General features: G+C 36.8%; 1 protein-coding gene across 4 annotated transcripts in view; it reads right to left on the bottom strand.

The window, feature by feature from the left end:
• Window positions 1-20980, bottom strand: part of usp32 (ubiquitin specific peptidase 32) — a 229117-nt gene that overhangs the window by 75395 nt on the left and 132742 nt on the right. For 3 of the 4 annotated variants that reach the window (XM_028807041.2, XM_028807040.2, XM_051930804.1), the window contains 3 exons: window positions 15616-15791; window positions 14420-14560; window positions 6442-6601 (listed from right to left, as the gene is read on the bottom strand). In XM_028807041.2, the coding sequence (XP_028662874.2) occupies window positions 6442-6601; window positions 14420-14560; window positions 15616-15791 (477 nt within the window). The remainder of the gene's footprint in view (window positions 1-6441; window positions 6602-14419; window positions 14561-15615; window positions 15792-20980) is intronic. The other variant, XM_028807042.2, reaches the window with a different exon arrangement.

Consider the following 20980-nt stretch of genomic DNA (forward strand, 5'->3'; position numbering starts at 1 on the left):
TAATGGGGTATATTAAGGGGGGGGGGGGGGGGGGGGTTTGGACAGAATATAGAATTGAGGTGGAGAACTTTGTTTCTTTATGCAGAATGAACTGTCTATACCTCAACATCAGCAAAACCAAGAACAGGTTATTGACTTTCACTGCACCAAGCAGCCTCTACAATCAGTAACTATTCAGAGCGTGGATGTGAAGGTGGTGCTCTGTTACAAGTACCTGGGGTCCATATCAATGACCAGTTGGACTGGTCTAGTAACAGAGGAACTATATATAAAAAAAAACAAAAAAAAAAAAAAACAGTAGAGCAGAATCATTTTTCCTTAGGAGACTACGTTGTTTTAATGTGGGTAGTGACATACTTTACAAGTTCTACATCTCTGTGATACGCCAGATTTTTTTTGCTGTGGTGTTTTGGGTCAGTAATATCACTTCAATAAAGGCCCAACAAATCAACCAACTAGTTAAAAAGACAAGCTCATATCAGGCACACTCTCAACCTACTGGAGTAGTGAGTGCAATTATGAATAATGCTGCACATTCTTTCTCAACACTATGATTAAGCACTTACAAGCAACAATTTATTCAGCAGACATGTGTCAAGAAACACCACTGGGGCTCCTTTATACTAACACTAGGGGGCTCTGCCCCCTGCTCGCTTCGCTCGCCAACCCCTGGTGTTGGGAATGACAAAGAGCGTGATGTATGAATGAGATATAGAATAGTGTGAAGGTGTAGATGATGCAAATAGAAAGCAAACAATAAAGTGTGTGGCACAGTGTAAAGGTTTATTTGAAAATTTCTTTGTACACGCCGTTTAAGTGTAAAAGGTAATTCCAGGTCAGAACTTGTAAGGTCAATGAAGATGGTTATTGTTGTGATCAGAGTCAAGTTTGTCAGAGCTTAGAAAGAGTTGTGTCTCTCCAGGAAGTAATGGAATGACTTGGGTATTTATGTTTTCCACATTAATATTTTTTGGACATAATATAGTGCGTTGTGTTAAAAGGGGCATTTGGTCTAATGAGATTGCTGTTCCAAATGTCTCTGTAACTAAGTCGTCGCAGATAAAGGCTTGAGGAATTGTAATAATATGTGTCTGAAGTCCATCTGTATTGGTGAGTGTACCATCTCTCAGTTGTAATAAGCAATTGTTATGATCTGGTTCTGGACATCGCATCTTTTTTACTAACTGTATCTTTTGAAAGCAATGCCAATTGTCTGCGTATTTTAAGGTGCACTGAACAATAGCTGAGTGCATGGCATCTGGAAGAATAGCTAAGCACTGTCTAAAATCTCCTCCTCATAAAAGTACCTTTCCTCCAAATCGAATATTATTATTCATAAACGTTTGTAGAAGTTTATGAATGGTGTTGAGTAAGTGACTTCATGCCATTGAACATTCATCAATAAACAACATTTTTTCAAGACGGATGTCACGTGCAGTGCCACCGTTAATGTTCATAGTGGATACCGATTTGTAGGATCTAATGTAGTTGATAAAGATTTCACTTTCAGGTACATCGTTAGTTAGAAGCTTTTGTAGATATTCAGTATATGAATGTAAAGGAGGCAGTCTAATTTGACCCTTTTGACAACAACGTGTAAATGTATAACTTGTATTGCCAGTTGTTTCTTCAGGGAAGTGAACTGAATGACAATGATTGCAAATGACATTCATTAATCCGAATGAATTTTCCTGGTGTATGTTTTCCTTGTGTAGTTTGAGAGGCGCGTTGTTGCATGTGTATTATTTGGGACGTGTTGTTTTGGAGCTGTAATCGATTTGCCTGTGCTGTGTAAGAAGCCCGTTGTAGCCTTCGCTGCCATTAACGTATGTCTGAGACGGGAGGTGTTTCGTTTTGAATCCGTGCCTGTTGTGATGCAGCACTTTGATTGATAGTTTGCGTAATGTGGATCTAGGATGTAGATGTGTGCATATTTGCGTTGTTGATTTGTTTCAGGGTGCACTGTTCCAATGCGATGCAGTATTTGTGCACATATGCGAAAGCAGTATGGGCCATTGCCTTTTGGTGGCCTGATATTTACTCTGGTATATGCAAAAGCAAATGAACTATTGTAGGATCTAATGCAGTTCATAAAGTTTTTACTTTTAGGTACATCGTTAGTTAGAAGCTTTAGTTGAGCTTTGCGTTTTTGGAGTCGAGACATTTTTTCTTTTAGAAATATGGATAAGTAATAAGGAGTATTGCACTCACTGTTAATATGGAGCCTTTTCATCGGTTGAACGGTTAATAGTGCCTTATTGTAATGAGATCCACCTATGCTGCATAGCCGTCTATTTTGTTGTTTCTTTCGTGTACATGTGTTTGTTCCTGTTATCATTTCCTTTTCGTTTTTGTACCTGTGACCGTGTATTCATGACTTGTTTCTTTCTCAGCATGCGAAATATGGATAAGTAATAAGGAGGATCGCAGTCACTGTTAATATGTTTCCTTTTCTGCAGTTGAACGGTTAATAGTGCTTTATTGTAAGGCGATCCACCAATGCTGACACCTATGCTGTCTAGTGTGAAGGTGTTGATGTTCACTTTAGAATATGTGGCTTTGGGTGTCACTTCTTATGGATGTGTGTGTGTGTGTGTGGGGGGGGAGGTTGAGGATTGTTGTCGCGCGAGCGTCTTCTTTCTTTTTGTGTTCCTGTGTCTTGTTGAATCCCCCTCTTGGTGTGTGTCCCGTCCGGTGCATGTAGGGGGGGGGGGGGGGGGTGTGCCTTGCTGTTTGTGCGCGAGCCTCTTTTTTTTTTTTTTTTGGGTCTAGTTTCGTGTGCAATGTGTTTCGTGCTTTGCTTGCGTTTGAATACTTTTTTATGTGCCTTTTCCTTTTTCGGTGCTCTTTGCGCCTCATTTCTCCATTTTTCCTGTGCTCACTCCTTTTTTCTGTGGTCTTGTCCGCCTCTCGCGGCCCCTCATCCGCCTCTCTCGCCCTCTTTTGTCCCATCCGCCTCTCTCGCCCTCTTTTGTCCGCCTTTCTCGGCTCCTCAGCCGACTCTCGCGGACTCTTTTTGCGCCTGCGCAGTACGTCTTTTTGCAGCTACGGCCCATTGCCGGATGTGCCTGCGTCCATCATCCGGTTTAGCATTCTCGGTTAGTAATATGGATATGCCTGTATAATGTCTAACTCTAACTGCTTGTTTTTGGTCTTTGGCCAAGTCAAAAGTTTTTCTTTTCTGTTTAGTAATTCTGGTGTGTATTTGAGGGGGTTGTTGTTGTTTGTTATAACTTTTTTGATCTTTTGCAAAAGGCTTAATTTGAATGCTAGGACAAACAAAGTGCTACCTAATCTAATCAAACAGATAACTGTTACCTTCAAAAACTGACCTTACTTTCCATAGTTTACTCTATATTTATTTTTACTTACCTAGAGCTGAGCTTTGCAGGCAGTCAACAGGTAACCTGGACAAAGCTAGATACAGTTCAAATACAAATATGGTTCTAAACTCTAAAAGTGTTGATGGTTTATATGTTCATTTACTAAAATGCACTGCTGTTTCTGACATGTTTAACAAGAAACATCAGGTTAGAACAGTTAAACCCCAAGCAAATTATTATCCTCCTAATCCTAAACAACTGCACCACCTACTGCAGAATACCAACTCAATAGAGCACAGTGACTTCAAACTGTTACTTATGGAAAGGAAAAAGTTGTTAATGGCTCCCTGTATTTATGTATGCATGTATGCACGAGTATATGTGATATTGTGGCCCAGCCAATGCTTCTGTCTCAAGGCACCCAGCCTCCAGACAGATATGAACAAAAGAAAATACCCCAGTACATCAACATAGTCCCAGCACTCTCCCCTCAATGGACTGAAAAGTACTGAGAATCATTCAGTTTGGCAGATATTAAAATGAAGAATTTAAATAAAAATTCCCAATTTAAAAAGTTTAAATTAAAAACTCTTTTCAAACTCAGTCTATGCTTATTCTAAAATAGTTAATTAAGCATTGTCACTATGCAAATTAACTTTTATTGTAAGGTGGAAGCAATGGATATTGTATATATGAATATAAAAAGCTGGAGCTGAATATGCAAGAGCATTTGCTTTGTCACATAAAATATCCAGAAAAAAAAATTTTCATATGTATCATGTGTACTTAAACTATAGCTTTCACCAGACTGTGACATATGGTACAATTTGTCAGGATTTGATAAGCGTAAAATTGTAGTGTAAATATACCTTGACATAATGGCACTGTTAGCTGTTATTTGTCCTATTCTGATAACCTGTAACAGGTTTCAACTTTAGTACTTTTTAAAACTGTAATACAATAAACGTTTTAGGTATTTGTTACTTTACTGCTGAATTATTCAAAAAAAATTTCAGGTCGTAAATCTCAGAACAATTGCACCTGCAAAGATGTCTGAGAGGAAAAAAAACAAAAAAAATTTCAACATCAATATAACCTTTTTAGTGGACTTCATTGATAATAGGAATCAACTCTTCAAAATAGTCAAAAAATAAATAATCACCATTACTTTCAGAATCCCAAGAAAACATGAAAAGCATAATTAAAAAAGAAGCAGCAAACCAATTGCCAATCAATAATAAGAGGATTAGTTGTAAGAGAGCAGCAAGAAAAGACAAAGGCAAATAAAACTGATTTGTCAATACATTAGTTTAGAAAAATTACTTGATTCAAACACAGTAGCAGGAATCAACAATTTCAATTGTCTTTAACAATTAAAAGAAAGACATTTTATTATATAGATCTTTCTATTTGAAAAGAAGTAGCACAAAATGTAAAAAAAAAGACTTGATGGGTTAAAAAGTAATATTTTTGTATTACTCTAGTACTGATAAATGCTTAAAAATATTTTATAATATATTTATATGTTAATTAAACAATGTTGTTTGTAGTGATAAACTTTTTCATCTTTTACTCTCATGTTTTAATGCAGGACAAAACAAAAAAAATGTTCTCATAAAAGAGGTATGTACCCCAAACAACTTTTAAAATGTTCATTAAAAAAACTCTTGCATTACTCATGTCACACTATTTACCTGTTAAGTCATTCAATTGTATTCTTTCTCATAATGCTATAAATTATTTTTACTAAAATATTGTTAAATAAATTACTTGCAGAAAACAATATATTAAACTAAAGCAGAAAGAGCTCAAAGTGACCAAGTATTTGGATTTGGTCATGACAGACACACTTCCTAACAGAAACTTTATTTTCGTTTTGCATGAAAACATGAGATTAAACAATTTTGTTAGCCACCACTAAATACTGCATTGGGTATGTAACATATAAAAAAAATTTTGGCTAGATTATTCATTTAAATGTATCTTTTGAATGTAAATTTCACAAATGAAAATGGCCATTCATAAATATAACTTATTATAAAGCTACCAGGGATTTATTCTGGTTATATTTTGTCAATTGTTCACTTTTCTATTCTCACCTTGTGATTTATTATTTTAAAATAAAAAATGGAAATCATCACTTAACAAATAGGAAATTTTATAACTTGCACAATGCTGCTTGAACTGCTTTCTTTTCACTGTCCACCCGCCGTGAAGTTGTCCGAGCTTGTTTAGCAGGTACAAGCAAGGTCATGCTTAAGGTGAGCTACACTGTGTATTATTAGACCTTAAACCTGTGCAGAGGCCCAAATAAAAGCAAGAAATGCACATCAATATGTACCAAAAATATGGCTTTATAAACACAGACATTTTGTATTCATAATAAAAAGCAGGAAGTATATTAGGAATCCATTATAAATCTAATAGGAACAATAGGTTTTCCCAGACACTCAACATCATTCCCACCAGTGTGACACTTGGATGAAGCAGTAAACGGGCAAAATAAAGTGCATTATTCATGTTTAAGAGAGAAACATCTGAAGTTAAAAACTTCTGTTTTAATATCTGTAAATATCCAAGGGAAGCTACCGTAATACATACAAATGATACTTTGAACTAAGCTTGCAAAGCACATGTTAACAAATATCACAAGCAGACAATTAAACACGACAATTTTTTGTTTTTATTAATTACTTTGGAATGTGGATTTAGGGTTTTAAAAAATTTCTCTTTCTTATGTCAGAAACAAATTATTAATTAAAGGCAATTATGTCACCCTTAATTCTTCAAATGTTAAGAGGTTTTTAAGTATTCTAGAGTAATAAAAAAGGCTGGAGTGGCAGGGAAAGAGTATGTGAAAATTGTTTAAACTGCAAATTCACTACAAAATTATGCTATATAATGAAAATTATATAACAATTCCATATATTGATAGTACTCAAAGCCAAGAAAAACAACTAATTTGTCACAAAAATTCATATTAACACTAAAGCAGTATCAACTAGTTAACTCAGTTAAAATCTTGGTATCTCATAGCAAATAATTCGATTTTGTTTTAGCTTGGAAGATATCCAGCAGATTTCATGCCTTGTCTTTCCTTGCTGCTTTCTTACATTACCTCTTGGAACATGTTGAGGAAACATTCTCAGGCTCATCATACCCATATTAACCCAAATGTTGGATTGCTGAGTCCGTGTTACAGGCTGCTGCCGAAGAAAAAGCAAGTATCGTGGGAAAAGTTCTAGTTCGGCAAGACCAGAATCACTTTGGTTGATTACCTGTAGAAAAAAAAACACAAGCACAAAATCATTGGGACAGTACACTTGCAAACATACTTACTATTTAAAAATCTAACTTCATCTGACAACATGGATGGCTTTAAAAAGCTGTAATTGGTTTCAGAGATGCATCAATAACTATTTTATTCAGATTAACATACATTTTAAAATTTTCTTAAAATGTATTAAGTTGCTTATAATTCATACTGATAGGAAATTATAAATAGCATGAAGTTCCAAGTACCACAGAGTATCAAGAACTGAAACAAACCAATGAGAAATGAAAACAATACTAAACAGGTATAATTTTAAAAACTTTTAGGTGTAGTATTCTTGTAGTGTTATTTTACATACATTTATTTATGTAATTGTTATGTGTGTACACACTAAAAGCATTTAGGTTTACTTATCTTCACACTCCTGATATTCTGTAATTTTTAAACAAAAAAATTTCATCTGCTTTTAGAAAATGATCTTTAAAATTCCTTTATAGGAGTGTGAAATATAAAACCCTTAATTCTTAATTCTAGGAGAAGCTAAATAAATCACATTTAAAACTGAGAGCAAGAGACATCTAGACATCACAGTTAAGAAAGCTTTTATACAATATGCTAGCATCTATTAACCAGTTTCCAAGCCCCCTCAATATATTCATACTGCTGGTTGTGTTGGGGGTCTGAGCCAATACTGGCAGCATCAGCAGCAGCTCATTCCTCAAGCACAGTTTCCTATACTCTCCGTGTTACACAGTATCAAACTCAATAAATTCCATTTAAACAAGATGAATGACTTGCCATGATGGGTGGCTCTTCTTAACTTGTCTTACATTAAAAATTCTTTTCCACCCACAAGCCTTTTTTTTTTTTTGATTTTTCATATTCCTCTAAAAAGGCTGAATGTGTGTCAAATACGTGGAAAAAGCTATTATTAAAGAGGAAAATAATTAAAGTTTAGAGAGGGTAGCTCTGTATTTAAACCTCCGGCCTGCTTGATAGTGACAGCACTGTATGATTTAATAACAACAATAATTACATATATAGCACTTTTCTTGCACTTGGACACAAGTAAACCACTTCCACCATCACCAATGTGTAGTATCCCCTTTGATGATGCAATGGCAGCCATTATTGCTCCAGTATGCTCACCACATATCAGCTATTACATGGTGAAGGGGTGAGAGAGATAGCCAATTAGAGACACGGGATAATTAGGTGGCCAGAATGGATGGGGCTGTGATGGGCAATTCAGCCAGGACATCAGGATAAACTCTACTCGTTTTGAAAGATGCCTATGAATCTTTAATGACCATAGTGAGTCAGGACCTCAGATTTACATCTCATCCCAAGGATGGCACCATATTTATGGGGCACTGGAATCCACACACACTGGTCTCATCAACACCTCTTCCAGCAGTAACCCAAGCTTTTCGTTGATGGTTTTCCAAGCCAGTACTGGCCAGTCACAAGACATGCTTAGCTTCAGGTGGATGACCTGTTCTGAAGCACATTAAACCCCACAAATTGTATTTAAATTATATTTAGAACCTTGAATTAAACTGACTAGCCTAACATAATCATAAAACTCATTACCTTCAAACACTACCATATCCAAAGAATGAAATATCGAAGAACAGTATTTGTAGAGTTTTCACTCAGGTTTTAATGTAAGTTTGTTTGGTTGGAAAATGGATGGATGGATGTTCAAGAAATACTTACACTTTGAATTAAATCCGTCTTAGCAATGCAGTCAAAACTCAGAGCTGAGGTGTTGATCTCTTAATTTTATTGTGCCGCATCTGTCTCTCCTACGCTATGCCAGTTTGAGGATTATTACAGGTGCTGGTCATAAAATTAGAATATCATGACAAAGTTGATTTATTTCAGTAATTCCATTCAAAAAGTGAAACTTGTATATTAGATTCATTCATTACACACAGACTGATGTATTTCAAATGTTTATTTCTCTTAATGTTGATGATTATAACTGACAACTAATGAAAGTCGCAAATTCAGTATCTTGGAAAATTAGAATATCAATTAAGACCAATGCAAAAAAAGGATTTTTAGAAATGTTGGCCAACTGAAAGGTATGAACATGAAAAGTATGAGCATGTACAGCACTCAATATTTAGTTGGGGCTCCTTTGGCCTGGATTACTGCAGCAATGCAGCATGGCATGGAGTCGATCAGTCTGTGGCACTGCTCAGGTGTTATGAGAGCCCATGTTCCTCTGATAGTGGCCTTCAGCTCTTCTGAATTGTTGGGTCTGGCGTATTGCATCTTCCTCTTCACAGTACCCCATAGATTTTCTATGGGGTTAAGGTCAGGAGAGTTTGCTGGCCAATCAAGAACAGGGATACCATGATCCTTAAACCAGGTACTGGTAGCTTTGGCACTGTGTGCAGGTGCCAGGTCCTGTTGGAAAATGAAATCTGCATCTCCATAAAGTTCGTCGGCAGCAGGAAGCATGAAGTGCTCTAAAACTTCCTGGTAGACGGCTGTGTTGACCTTGGACCTCAGAAAACACAATGGACCAACACCAGCTGATGACATGGCACCCCAAACCATCACTGACTGTGGAAACTTTACACTGGACCTCACGCAATGTGGATTCTGTGCCTCTCCTCTCTTCCTCCAGACTCTGGGACCTTGATTTCCAAAGGAAATGCAAAATTTACTTTCATCAGAGAACATAACTTTAGACCACTCAGCAGCAGTCCAAAGGCGAGACGCTTCTGATGCTGTCTCTTGTTTAAGAGTGGCTTGACACAAGGAATGCGACAGCTGAAACCCATGTCTTGTATACGTCTGTGCGTGGTGGTTCTTGAAGCACTGACTCCAGCTGCAGTCCACTCTTTGTGAATCTCCCCCACATTTTTGAATGGGTTTTGTTTCACAATCCTCTCCAGGGTGTGGTTATCCCTATTGCTTGTACACTTTTTTCTACCACATCTTGTCCTTCCCTTCGCCTCTCTATTAATGTGCTTGGACACAGGGCACTGTGAACAGCCAGCCTCTTTAGCAATGACCTTTTGTGTCTTGCCCTCCTTGTGCAAGGTGTCAGTGGTCATCTTTTGGACAACTGTCAAGTCAGCAGTCTTCCCCATGATTGTGTAGCCTACAGAACTAGACTGAGAGACCATTTAAAGGCTTTTGCAGGTGTTTTGAGTTAATTAGCTGATTAGAGTGTGGCACCAGGTGTCTTCAATATTGAATCTTTTCACAATATTTTAATTTTCCGAGATACTGAATTTGGGACTTTCATTAGTTGTCAGTTATAATCATCAACATTAAAAGAAATAAACATTTGAAATACATCAGTCTGTGTGTAATGAATGAATCTAATATACAAGTTTCACTTTTTGAATGGAATTACTGAAATAAATCAACTTTGTCATGATATTCTAATTTTATGACCAGCACCTGTAGTGTTTCTGCTGTTATTATTATTACTGTTGGATTACTATTTTTTTTGCCCAAACAATATTTATGACAAGTTAGCGTTGCTGGTACATACATAGTTGTTACATAAACAGTTTTTTAATTCTAACTTCACACACAATCATCTTATCTGCTCTTGTTTCAACGAAGCAGCCTGTAGTGAACTCTGTTTTACTAGCCTGCATAATCCAGTTCAGTTTGGGAACATCAATACACACATATTAACAAAGATCCAGTTTAAAGTCAGCAGTCAGATTAGCTGACCATTTCTTTTGAAGGGGAGAGGAAACTGAAGAAACCCCTTAGAGAGAACAAGCAAGCTATACACAGAGGGTGTATGTGTGAGAGAGAGATTAGAACGCATGAATCTGGAGAAGTGAGGCTGCAAAGCTAACTGCATCTCAAACATGTGCAGGCGAGGTTAAACAGCACCTTCAAATTGATTCAGGAGGTGTGTGTGTGATAGATACTGGATTAATGTTCTGTTCAGGGCTGAGTTCAATCCTTCATTCGGTGTTATATATACACAACACTTAGCAAATCACATTAGTCTACATATTTTCATATTGCTTTTTAAAGGTTATTTATCTTGTCAGAGGATGAAGTGCAACTACGTTTAAAGGTTAAAATAATTATAAGCTTGCCAAAGATAAGCTTACCAAGCTCCCTTTACCTCATTCACACTTTTAAGTGAGACTTTGTGTTTCGAAATGTACACACTTTGGAAGAGTGTTTTTTGAAAGGATACATCAGAAGGTCAAAACCAAAAAAAAAATTACAAATGTATCCATATCAGTATACACTGGGTCATTGTTTACTTAGTGAAAGGTACATTATGTGCTCATCGTCCTCTATCTAAAGCAGAAGACATGAGAGAGAACTAAGTGTGAAAAGTCTTTTTTTTTTACATCTTATGAATAGTCATAGATGCATATTTATTTAGTGTGCATATCCACAGAAGAAACGTAGGGAATGGAAAGAACAATGAACTATTGTCATTCAATGTATTGTCATAAGAAAATAAGATGAAAAAGTGCCTTTAATTTCTTTAATACTGTATTTGTCTCACTAGACTGACATCCTATCCAAAGACATTTCCTGACTTGCAGCAGTGTGGTAGTGTTAGCAATGCCTTGCATTATGACAGATGCTATAGAAACATACAATTAAAAATTTAAATTTCTATAGTTGAGCTGGTGTCAGTATGTATGTTTTTTGCATTATATATATTTTTTTTAAACTTGTGTTATAGTTCAATTTGGAACACAGCTTATATAACATGGTTAGTGTACCTGCTTTGAAAAAAATCCATCCTAGATAGATGCTTACCTGAATCCTCACCTGTACCATACTGTACTTGTACTTTCCTTTAATCTGTTAATCAGCATTTTGTTATTCCCCCACATGGGATGAGACAGTTATCAGTATCTACAACTGACCACAGTGAAATTCCTGATCGTTTTTATATCACTACATATTTTAATTTTCACTATAACTGTTGCCAGTAACCATGTTTTTATAAAACACTGCTTGTGCTTAAAAACACTATCAAGCATTTGCTAAACTGTAATTAATCATGCACGCATAGAAAATTGAACATCTATTGCTGTAGTATAACTATGGTGGACAGCACTGACAGTGGTTCAGAACTTTTAACCCATCAAAGAGAGGACTAAATCCTCTAAGTATGGTCCTATTTTGGTTTACTGAAAACGGCTGAGAAATTAATTGAATATGGCTACCATGTCTATAGAAGAAGCAAAAAGAAAAGTGCAGCGAAAGGGGGAAAGCGATTTAATTAGTCATCTCTGAGACAATCATCTGCCACTATACAGTGAATTCATGGTTAGGTAATCTTGCTATTTAACTTGCTAATTGCTTATCAGAATGACACTTTGGTGTTGCATGGTATTTGCAAGCAAGTATTTGATTGTATATGTATTGTCCTGATGTTTGCCTTTCTTGTGTGTCTTCACTGTTTATTGCATGGCAAGATTCTTCCAATATATTTTGTTCACTTGAATCACTAGTACGAGCCTTAACACAGGCTATGTTTACAACCGGCCTTATGAATTCACCAAGAGTTAAACTTCAATTAAAAACATTCACATAAACAAATACATTGGAATAGAGTGATCCAATTATACAAGGTCTTGTACATTTTAAATAACATTGCATCAGACCATGAAATTTGGTGCAGGATTGAGTGTATTTCACACAAATGAAACTAATAATTCTTGTAAAATTCAGATTTTAATGCACACATTTCACATATGTACATATTTATTTGGTAACCAATCTTTCTTGTTTGTTGCAAGAATATTCAATGTCTTTGTTTAATCATCCATCCATTTCTAACCCGCTGAATCCGAACACAGGGTCACGGGGGTCTGCTGGAGCCAATCCCAGCTAACACAGGGTGCAAGACAGGAACCAATCCCGGGCAGGGCACCAACCCACCCCAGTCTCTGATTATTCACCACTTTGTAATTGTGACTTATTTGTTAATTCTTTTCGCTGTTTGTATTTCATTAAACTTGCATTCATAGGATGTATTGTAGTTGTTATTGATTGTAGCATTGAGTTGTGCAGTTTGGCAATTGCCTGTTCAGTCGAGCTGTGCAAGTACGCTGCAGGACTCAGAGAATGTTCTTTTGTTTAAAATGCACTTTAGAAGAAACTCAACTAATCTTCCTCTAAGTGAAGGCTGAAACAGGCTGAAGTATATATTCTTGCACTAAAATCAATACATTCATTTAGGAAATTGTTTTGTTTAGTAAGTTGTGAACTGTGAATTTCCCATTGGGATTAATAAAGTATCTATCTATCTATCTATCTATCTATCTATCTATCTATCTATCTATCTATCTATCTATCTATCTATCTATCTATCTATCTATCTATCTATCTAAATCTGTATTCAGTTTTGCTCATTTTTATTTGATGAACTGACATCTGCCAATTTATAGCTGCATTGTGACTAAACGTAGACAATAACAATAATCATTTCTTTAAAATGCCTGTGGTGGACTGACTGCCTTTAAATTTGAAACAGAAGAGCAAAATCAGTGAAACCACAATTCGGCTTTACAATCTGTGATGGTCTTTTAGAAATGTCCCTTGGTTTTGGCAATAGTTCATGGTAATCTCAAAGCAAATATATTCACTGGCAAACTACTAAAGTCATAGGCATTTTCAAAATTGCTTACTCCAAATCAGAGGAGCAAGGTTTGAGAGCCTTTCTTAGCAGCACTGTGCAAAATGCAAAAGAAAAGTCATAGAAAGGGTACTATTTGAGAGCAGGGTTCACTCACGTGCACACACACCCACACTAAGAATGAGACTACTTAACCAAACCTACAAGGCTTTAGGAACATAGGAGGAAAACTGGAGTACTCAGAGGAAGAGAAAAAAAACACACACACACACACACACACACACACACACACACACACACACACACACACACACACAAACTCAACATATACTAATCAGCCTCCACAACCTAAACCAAAAAGATATTTACTTTTTTTTTTTAATTAATAGTAGTTAATTCACAGCCTTCGGTTGACTGCTCAACTGCCTTAAAGCTGCTGAAAATTATATTCTGACAAGAAAAAAAGTATAGCATGGATGAAAAAAGAAAATACAGTACCTATTTTTCTACATTTATTTAATTGTACATTCTCTAGACTTTTTGCAGGTCTGGCTTTTTGGCTAAATATGGGTGGAAATTTCTACATACAAAATTAAACAATTATTTATTGTAGTTAAAATTGTGTAAAATGACAAACTATTTGAAAGGCTGACTAATAGCTTTAACTACTCAATTTAATAAAAAAAAACTTCTGTAAACATTAGAAAGAATCAGCTGTGACATTAAAAAAAATTAAATATTAATATCATAGTGCTTTTTAAACTGTGGGTTTTAATTCCTCTCACTGAATCTGAAATCCCCCTCTTACATAGACAAAGGTGCTGAAACAACAATATGACTGAGCACCGTCATTGAAATCAAACTTATCATGCTGAAATCAAACTTATCATGCTAAATTTAATTAAATATGTGTAATTAGTAGCTGCTCAGACAGAAGTGAATGTAGGTTTTGCTTGGAGTACTTTAAGTTGACTTTAACAATGTTATTTCTAAGAGATCCAAATTGGAGTATTAAAATTCTGTTTCCAAGGAAATTATCAGGGTTATCATTGGGTTATCATTACAAATCTGAAAATTACAGTATTGTGATGGTGAAGAGCCACAGCACACCCCAAGGCAACAATAATAAACATTGCACACACGGTAGAATTGACACTTTCCACTTATTTTCACAATGTTTCACATAAATCAGAATTTAATAAACCAAAATTTAGTACTTACTGGCCTAGGTAAACTAAGGTTTGCTCCATACCAGTGATAAAGAGCTCTCCATACAGCCTCAGGAACAATCTCGTAATCCCTTCCTTGCATCAGGGGATGAGAACGTTTTAACCTACCTCCCTCAAGAGTTAAAGTGGGTGCCTAGAGAAAATCCATTTTCAAAAATTAAAGGGGGGAAAAAAAAGTTACGTTTGTTAGACTTTTTCTCATTTCCGATATTCAGTCAACTCATTTTTACATCTCTCTTGAATAAAGTTGTATTCATATTATTTGCAGTGTACTGTAAGATGATGAATTACTTGAGAAACAGTCTCCTGTGAATTGGAATGTATAGCCTTTAGTAAAGTAATGGAAAAGAGTCAATGCAGACAGAATAAAAGGCAGTTTTGAGCTGTTTTTGGGTAACTGTTCTATAAATGATTTTTCTTATAACCTACTCCAATTTAAAAAGTATGTTTTCAACCTTTCTTGTTTAAAAATAGTTTAATAATTTAGCAAAAATAAATATAACTAAATTGGCCTGGTATGAGAGGGTCCGTGTGTAAAAATAGTGAAAAAGGTAAAGAAGCAAACAGCACAGCCTTAGCGTTTACGAATTGAGGGTGAAAGCCAGAGTCTTCCTACACTCATATCAGGTCTTGCTCTTTACTGTACAAAAACATTAAAAAGATAATGAAATTCACCCTGCAACAAAAACACCTAGCCATCAGTTTTGCAAATTGAACAAAATCCACTCACTACTGGCCCATTTAGATAAACTGTTCCAAATTACTGAACTGACTATTGACAACCAACAATAAATAAATCTTGCAAGGTGTCAAATGGCTGAAAATCATTTAAATCAAGTGCAGTGGATACACACACAGAAAACCTACCACCATCTAGACTTGCGTGATATCTAGGAAGCACCCTACATAGGTTTAACTTTTATAACCATTAAGGAAAAAGTTATGGTTATTTCTAGGAAACATTGCCAGATCTGATAAATCATGTTGCAATCTGACTAGATCTACACCTAGTTTATGTCTGTTGTAGTTGGGATTAGCAGTGGACTCTGATGTATTATTTGTTTCAACTTTTCTGAGAAGTAAACACACTACAGATTTTAAGGGTACAGAATTAAATCCCTGCTTTGAATAAAACAAATAAATTTGTGAAATTTAATCATTATGCTGAACTTCATAAACATGTATTACCTTTAAGGGCTCCTGTGTGACAAGAGGTTGGTTATCAATGGCTCCTGGTTTCTGTGGAGCAAGCTGTGATAATATATATCCATTGACTCCAGAGAAACATTGATTATTACTCTCTGATGGGTTAGGGTGACGGGGAAAACACACATCTGTACTTGCTGAGCTGGACAAAACAAGACCTGCAAAGAAGAATAAGTATTTATTTTGTTCATAATAACAAATAAAGCTATCACAAAAGTGTCAAAAAGAGTGTCATAAGTACAAAACAAATAACAGGCCGACATACATACTAGCTATCGAATACCAGTTAAGGAAAGCAAAAAACAATGAATTCGTGAAGAAAGTAAGCACTATAGAAAAAAAATAAAAACAAAATCACAGTTCAAAAAGTTATATTGCAATAAAAAAACCAAACATTCTCCAGAATCTACATACTGGAACTGAAGTAAGTTTTTGGTCATGTGCATGTTTATTTTGTATCGATGTTTTCACTAATTATGTACTTTTAATTTAAACCATTTTTTAATAGCTTTTTAAATCCCTTATGGACAAGGTTTTTTTGGATTTATTGCTTCTGAATTGCACTTCCAAAAATAAGTGGTTGTTACTCTGCTTATATAATAAAGAAGCTGCAAATGAGTTGTAAGTACTATAGATTTTTAAAAGAAAGAATATGATTGAAACAATGTGGTGCCTTAGTAAACTCTTTTTGTGACTCTCTTGGTCATTTATTGGCAGTATCGGCTTCCAGTATGTTGGAGGAACTAAACACCATCCTGAGTAATGTGTCTAACAACACCTAAAAGGTCCAGGTGGTGGAATCAGAAGCATGCAGAGTCGTGACTCTCCGTACAGCAGGATCAAACATGGGCTCCCTCTCAGGTACTCGTACCCCTCATGGAGAATGAAAACATTGAGACCTATTTTCTTATTTTTGAGGAGAACAGCAAACAGACATCGGCTGGCCATGGGCAGAGTGGGCTAACATCTTGGCTCCCTTCTTGAAGGGAGAGGCACAGTTGAGCATACTACGATCTCTTGGAGGATGACGTAGCCGACTATGACAAGCTCAAAACTGAGGTTCACATGAGGTATGGCATAAACATGCACTAGCAGGCAAGGATATGGCGTGAATGGCGCATTGACCCACAGCAGTCCACTCGTGCACAGGCGTTCGATATATGGGGGGAAAATGGTGTGCTGGCTAAGGCTAGATATCAATGATGTTCAAAACATTGTCAAGCAACTAGCCTGTGATGCCTTTGTGAATGCCCTGTCTGTGCACCTAACCCAGCTGGTCTGGAGGCCCTCACTGCGATCATAGAGTGTCAAAGGGTGGTGTCCCAGTCCGTGCAAGTCCTTGAAACAATCAGTATATGAATAGACTCAGAGAAACATTACAATTTGTACAATAAACTGGGGTTTTGGGGCTTCAGTTCATGTATCTTCTCCTAATTAATTTATTTTTCCTGTATTTCATGGCTGGAATAAACTAAAAACATACATACATTTTCATACCAGGTTCTTCCAATGCTGGGTTATCGGGGTGGGGACAAGGCCTTTGCTGGCAGCCCTGGGGGCATAGGGCAAGAATCAGGCAGCCGTTGGTGCTGAGCTAGTCACAGACCCATACACCTAACCCAGTGTTTCTCAGCCACGTTAGAGTCACAGATGGCAGTTACTAGGTAGCGAACACACGAGATCTTTTCACAGTATAATCTGCCCCACGCTGCCGTCACCACCACCAAAAGGATCAATCGAGCTGTCATAATCTCATTTGCACCACCAAACACTGCACTTCGTCTTTTGTCATACTTGCCCAGACACCATCAGACCGACACTGCATCTTTATCAAAATTCCTTTTATTTTCTCTTTCCACAACACACTACTCAGTCCCGCACAACAACAATGTCTTCAGCCCCAGTCACCTTTCTCCTGGGCCTTCTCTCGCCTTGTCCCTGGGCCACCTCTACTCTCTCTCCAGGAGCTTCGTCCTGCTCCTGCTCCCGACTCCAGCTCATTGATAGGAGGGAGGCGGCCCCTTTTTTATAAGTGCCCGGGTGGGCTCCAGGTGATCCCCAACACTCCCTAGCCACTCCACCTGTGTGGCGGAAGTGCCGGCTGTGTTCCCGGAAGCCCTCCAGGTGTTCCCATTCTTCTTCCCCCCAGCACCTCCTGGTGTGGCGGGAAGTGTTGGGGTTCCGGGTTCCTCAGGCATGGGGGCACCCCCTGGGCGGAGACCACGGGCCCCTACAGGGTTGGGCTTTCAAGCCGTGGCCCCTAATGGAACCAGGTGCGGGTCGCCCTCTCGTGATCTGGAGGAGGCATGAACCCCTCCTCCTGTCTTCCCTGGGCGCCCCGGCTGGGGGGTGGCACCCAGGCAGTCTTGCCACACTTTACTTTCTGGTTTGTAATCATACTCGTTTCTGACTTGCTTTTGGTCTTAGGCGAACATGATTGGCAAATGCAATAAAAAAATATCAGTCAATTTCTTCAGGGTTTGGGCAGATAGCATCAAGTCCTTCATCAAAGGAGTTATTCTCACTACAGTCAAAAACTATGATCAGAATCTAACTTAAGCTTTGTGCATAACAATACATAAAGATGAACTGTCCCAGAAGCCATTTATTTCTTGCCTTTTACACATAGTTATGAGATGTAATATAACAGACCAATTATAGACAACTATACATTATTACAGTGAGTTGAAACTCATCTATCCAATGGTAATGAGCCACTGTATGTGGCTTGACTAGGGTGAGTTCTTTGATAAAAAACAGATTCACTCAGTTGTGTGAATGGGCATGTGTGCACAAAATTGCATACTTTAAGACAACAGACAAAATGACACTTAAGATTGACTTAAAGAAAACACCCCTTGGTATTTAAAAATAGCCATGATTGCTTTTGATTGAACGGTGGGTTTATTGTAACTTTGAAATATGACTGTGTCCTACCAGTGAGACACCTCGTGCACAAGTGGCTACAAACTATTTTTTAAAACATTACAGAACAGAATAAACATAACTAAACAAGCAGAAATTACTTCATTTGAAAACAATTTAATATTTATACAGCTTTTTTTTTTTTTTTAAAAAAAGAGGACAGAACAGAATTTTGGTACAATATTAGGAAATTTGAAGTCATCTGAAAATTATGAAGATACCTCTCTACAATTTATTGTAACGCAATATTCTGTTTTTACAAATCACTATGCACTTTACTCAAATATGTTTAAAGACAGATTTTTTAATAGTTTCCTGCTTTTAATCTTTGTAAATGCAGTAGTGTATAAAAACCATAATAGAGCATCAGTTGTTCACCAGACTTAATAGGTGGGTTGGGATTTTTCAGTTAAGTCTACGTGCTAGTAGTGTGGTACAGACAATTACAATCAATTTGTCCGTCTCCACTTTAAGCCCATCTGGTTAAAGGGTTAGGAGTGATTGTGACACCAAGGCTGTCTAATAGGCGTTTAGATCTTTTTGTCCAAAATTATGTTAATTTGGTGTACTTCCAAAACAGTAAGTAACTTTAAGGATGGAGCTAGATTGCAATGTTCGCAGGTCATATCTAGCCCTGGATATATTTTAGAACATTTTTAATTAGCGTAATGTGATCGATGAAAGATTTTAAATTAATGATTGAATGCTTTGTGCAGCTGGAGCTAGAATGCATTATGTGCGTTCCTGCCTTCTGTTCCTTTTCTGAAATATTAAGTGAAAGATCCTTTCCCCACCATACCATAAGATCTTTGAAAGGAAGAAACTTTAATTTGCTTTAATATATTATTGAGATGCTTTGAGTCTTCAAGACTGATCAGTATTTCTTCTGGAATAGAAATGGATGGGAGGTGTGGCATGTTAGAAATGTGAGTGATGAGTCAGTGGCTATATTACATTGAATCTAATACTGTATCTCTCTATTATAAAAAAAATCCTGGGAAAGACTAGGAAGTGAAGTGAAGATCATGGAAGACACTTAAAAGACCCCGCGAGACGAAAGAGATTAAGGTCCCCCGCGAGACGCTCAGAGGCCAAACATGAGACTTTTGTGCCAAGAGATTGACTCAGGACCGTCTCGCGGGGACGTAGAACATGAGATTCTTGCAAGACACGCCTACTTACAACCCAATATCAAATAAGACCACGGGCAGCAAAACACTCAGTCGTGTAAAGGATTTGAATACACAGATCCAGGGCTCTCAGCGCATATAAAGAGTATAAGGACAAATACGTTATAGATGAAACTTCGACGACTAAGCGAAGAAGAAAGAGCAGTGCAGAGAGAAGAGACTCAAAACCGTTGGGAGAGAAAAAAAATGCAAAAAAGAATAATCTAGGTGCAAATTCAGAAAATAAGGAAAGTAATAATCAGCCTGGAACAAGTGGAATTGAAAAAAAGCATGTCCAATCTGGCTCAGAATTAAAAGACAAAGAGTAAAAAACAAAGTAGAACTTCATAAAGACGTTCAAAAACGTTGGCGCTATACACATGCAGAGCAGGTTAGAGATTATGAAAGCAGTGGAATTGGAAAAGCTCAAAAAGATGGAGCGATACAAATGCAGAGAAAGTTAAAGAATATGAAAGCAGGAAAATTAGAAACTATTAAAAAAAGAAAGTAAAGATTGCAGTAGCGCAAACAAATGGAAATTATTACTCGAAAAAAGGGAAAATAATCACCACGGACCAGGTGTCATTGAAAAAAAAGCAGGACAAAGCGAGGAATGGAGATTGAATATATAGACATTGGTGATATGTCAGAAGTATGTAAATATTGTAAGGCATTGAAGTTTAAGTCAGAGTATTTCAAAAACGGGGTTTACCTAACATGCATTTATTGGTTACTTTGCACAAAAATTATTAACTGCTGATGATGTAGATTGTTTTGTCTGTGCTGAAATTCCAAACAGCGAAACCTATCCTGAATTATGGTACAAAGCTCATTAAACACATGTCTCACGGACCTCGTTTAAAAGATTCAGCATGTTGGGACTCAAAAGATTCTAAATATTGCTTTTAACAAAGTTCTGAAATAAAAGTGAAACTAATGAAATAGCAACAATTCAAAGAAAAAAAAATCTTAAAAAGTATGTATCCGGAAAACCAAATACGGGGGTCCACGAGCGAAGCGTCCCCTAGTTTTAAAAAAGTCAGTCTAATAATTCACTTAGAATATCATCCTATTGTTAGAGAGTACCTATGTTAAAATTTACATTTCAATTAAAATCAAAGCAGTTTCAGCAATTCACAGCAAGAGCAGCATTCAGGAAAAAAGATTATACAGCCATAGCACCACAGAAGTGCAATTGTGGACTACTGTATACCAAAAGATTGTTACAAAAATAATCTTTTTTCCCTTCTCTC

The sequence above is a fragment of the Erpetoichthys calabaricus genome, chromosome 8 (genome assembly GCF_900747795.2).
Source record: "Erpetoichthys calabaricus chromosome 8, fErpCal1.3, whole genome shotgun sequence".
NCBI classification, from domain to species: Eukaryota; Metazoa; Chordata; class Cladistia; order Polypteriformes; family Polypteridae; genus Erpetoichthys; species Erpetoichthys calabaricus.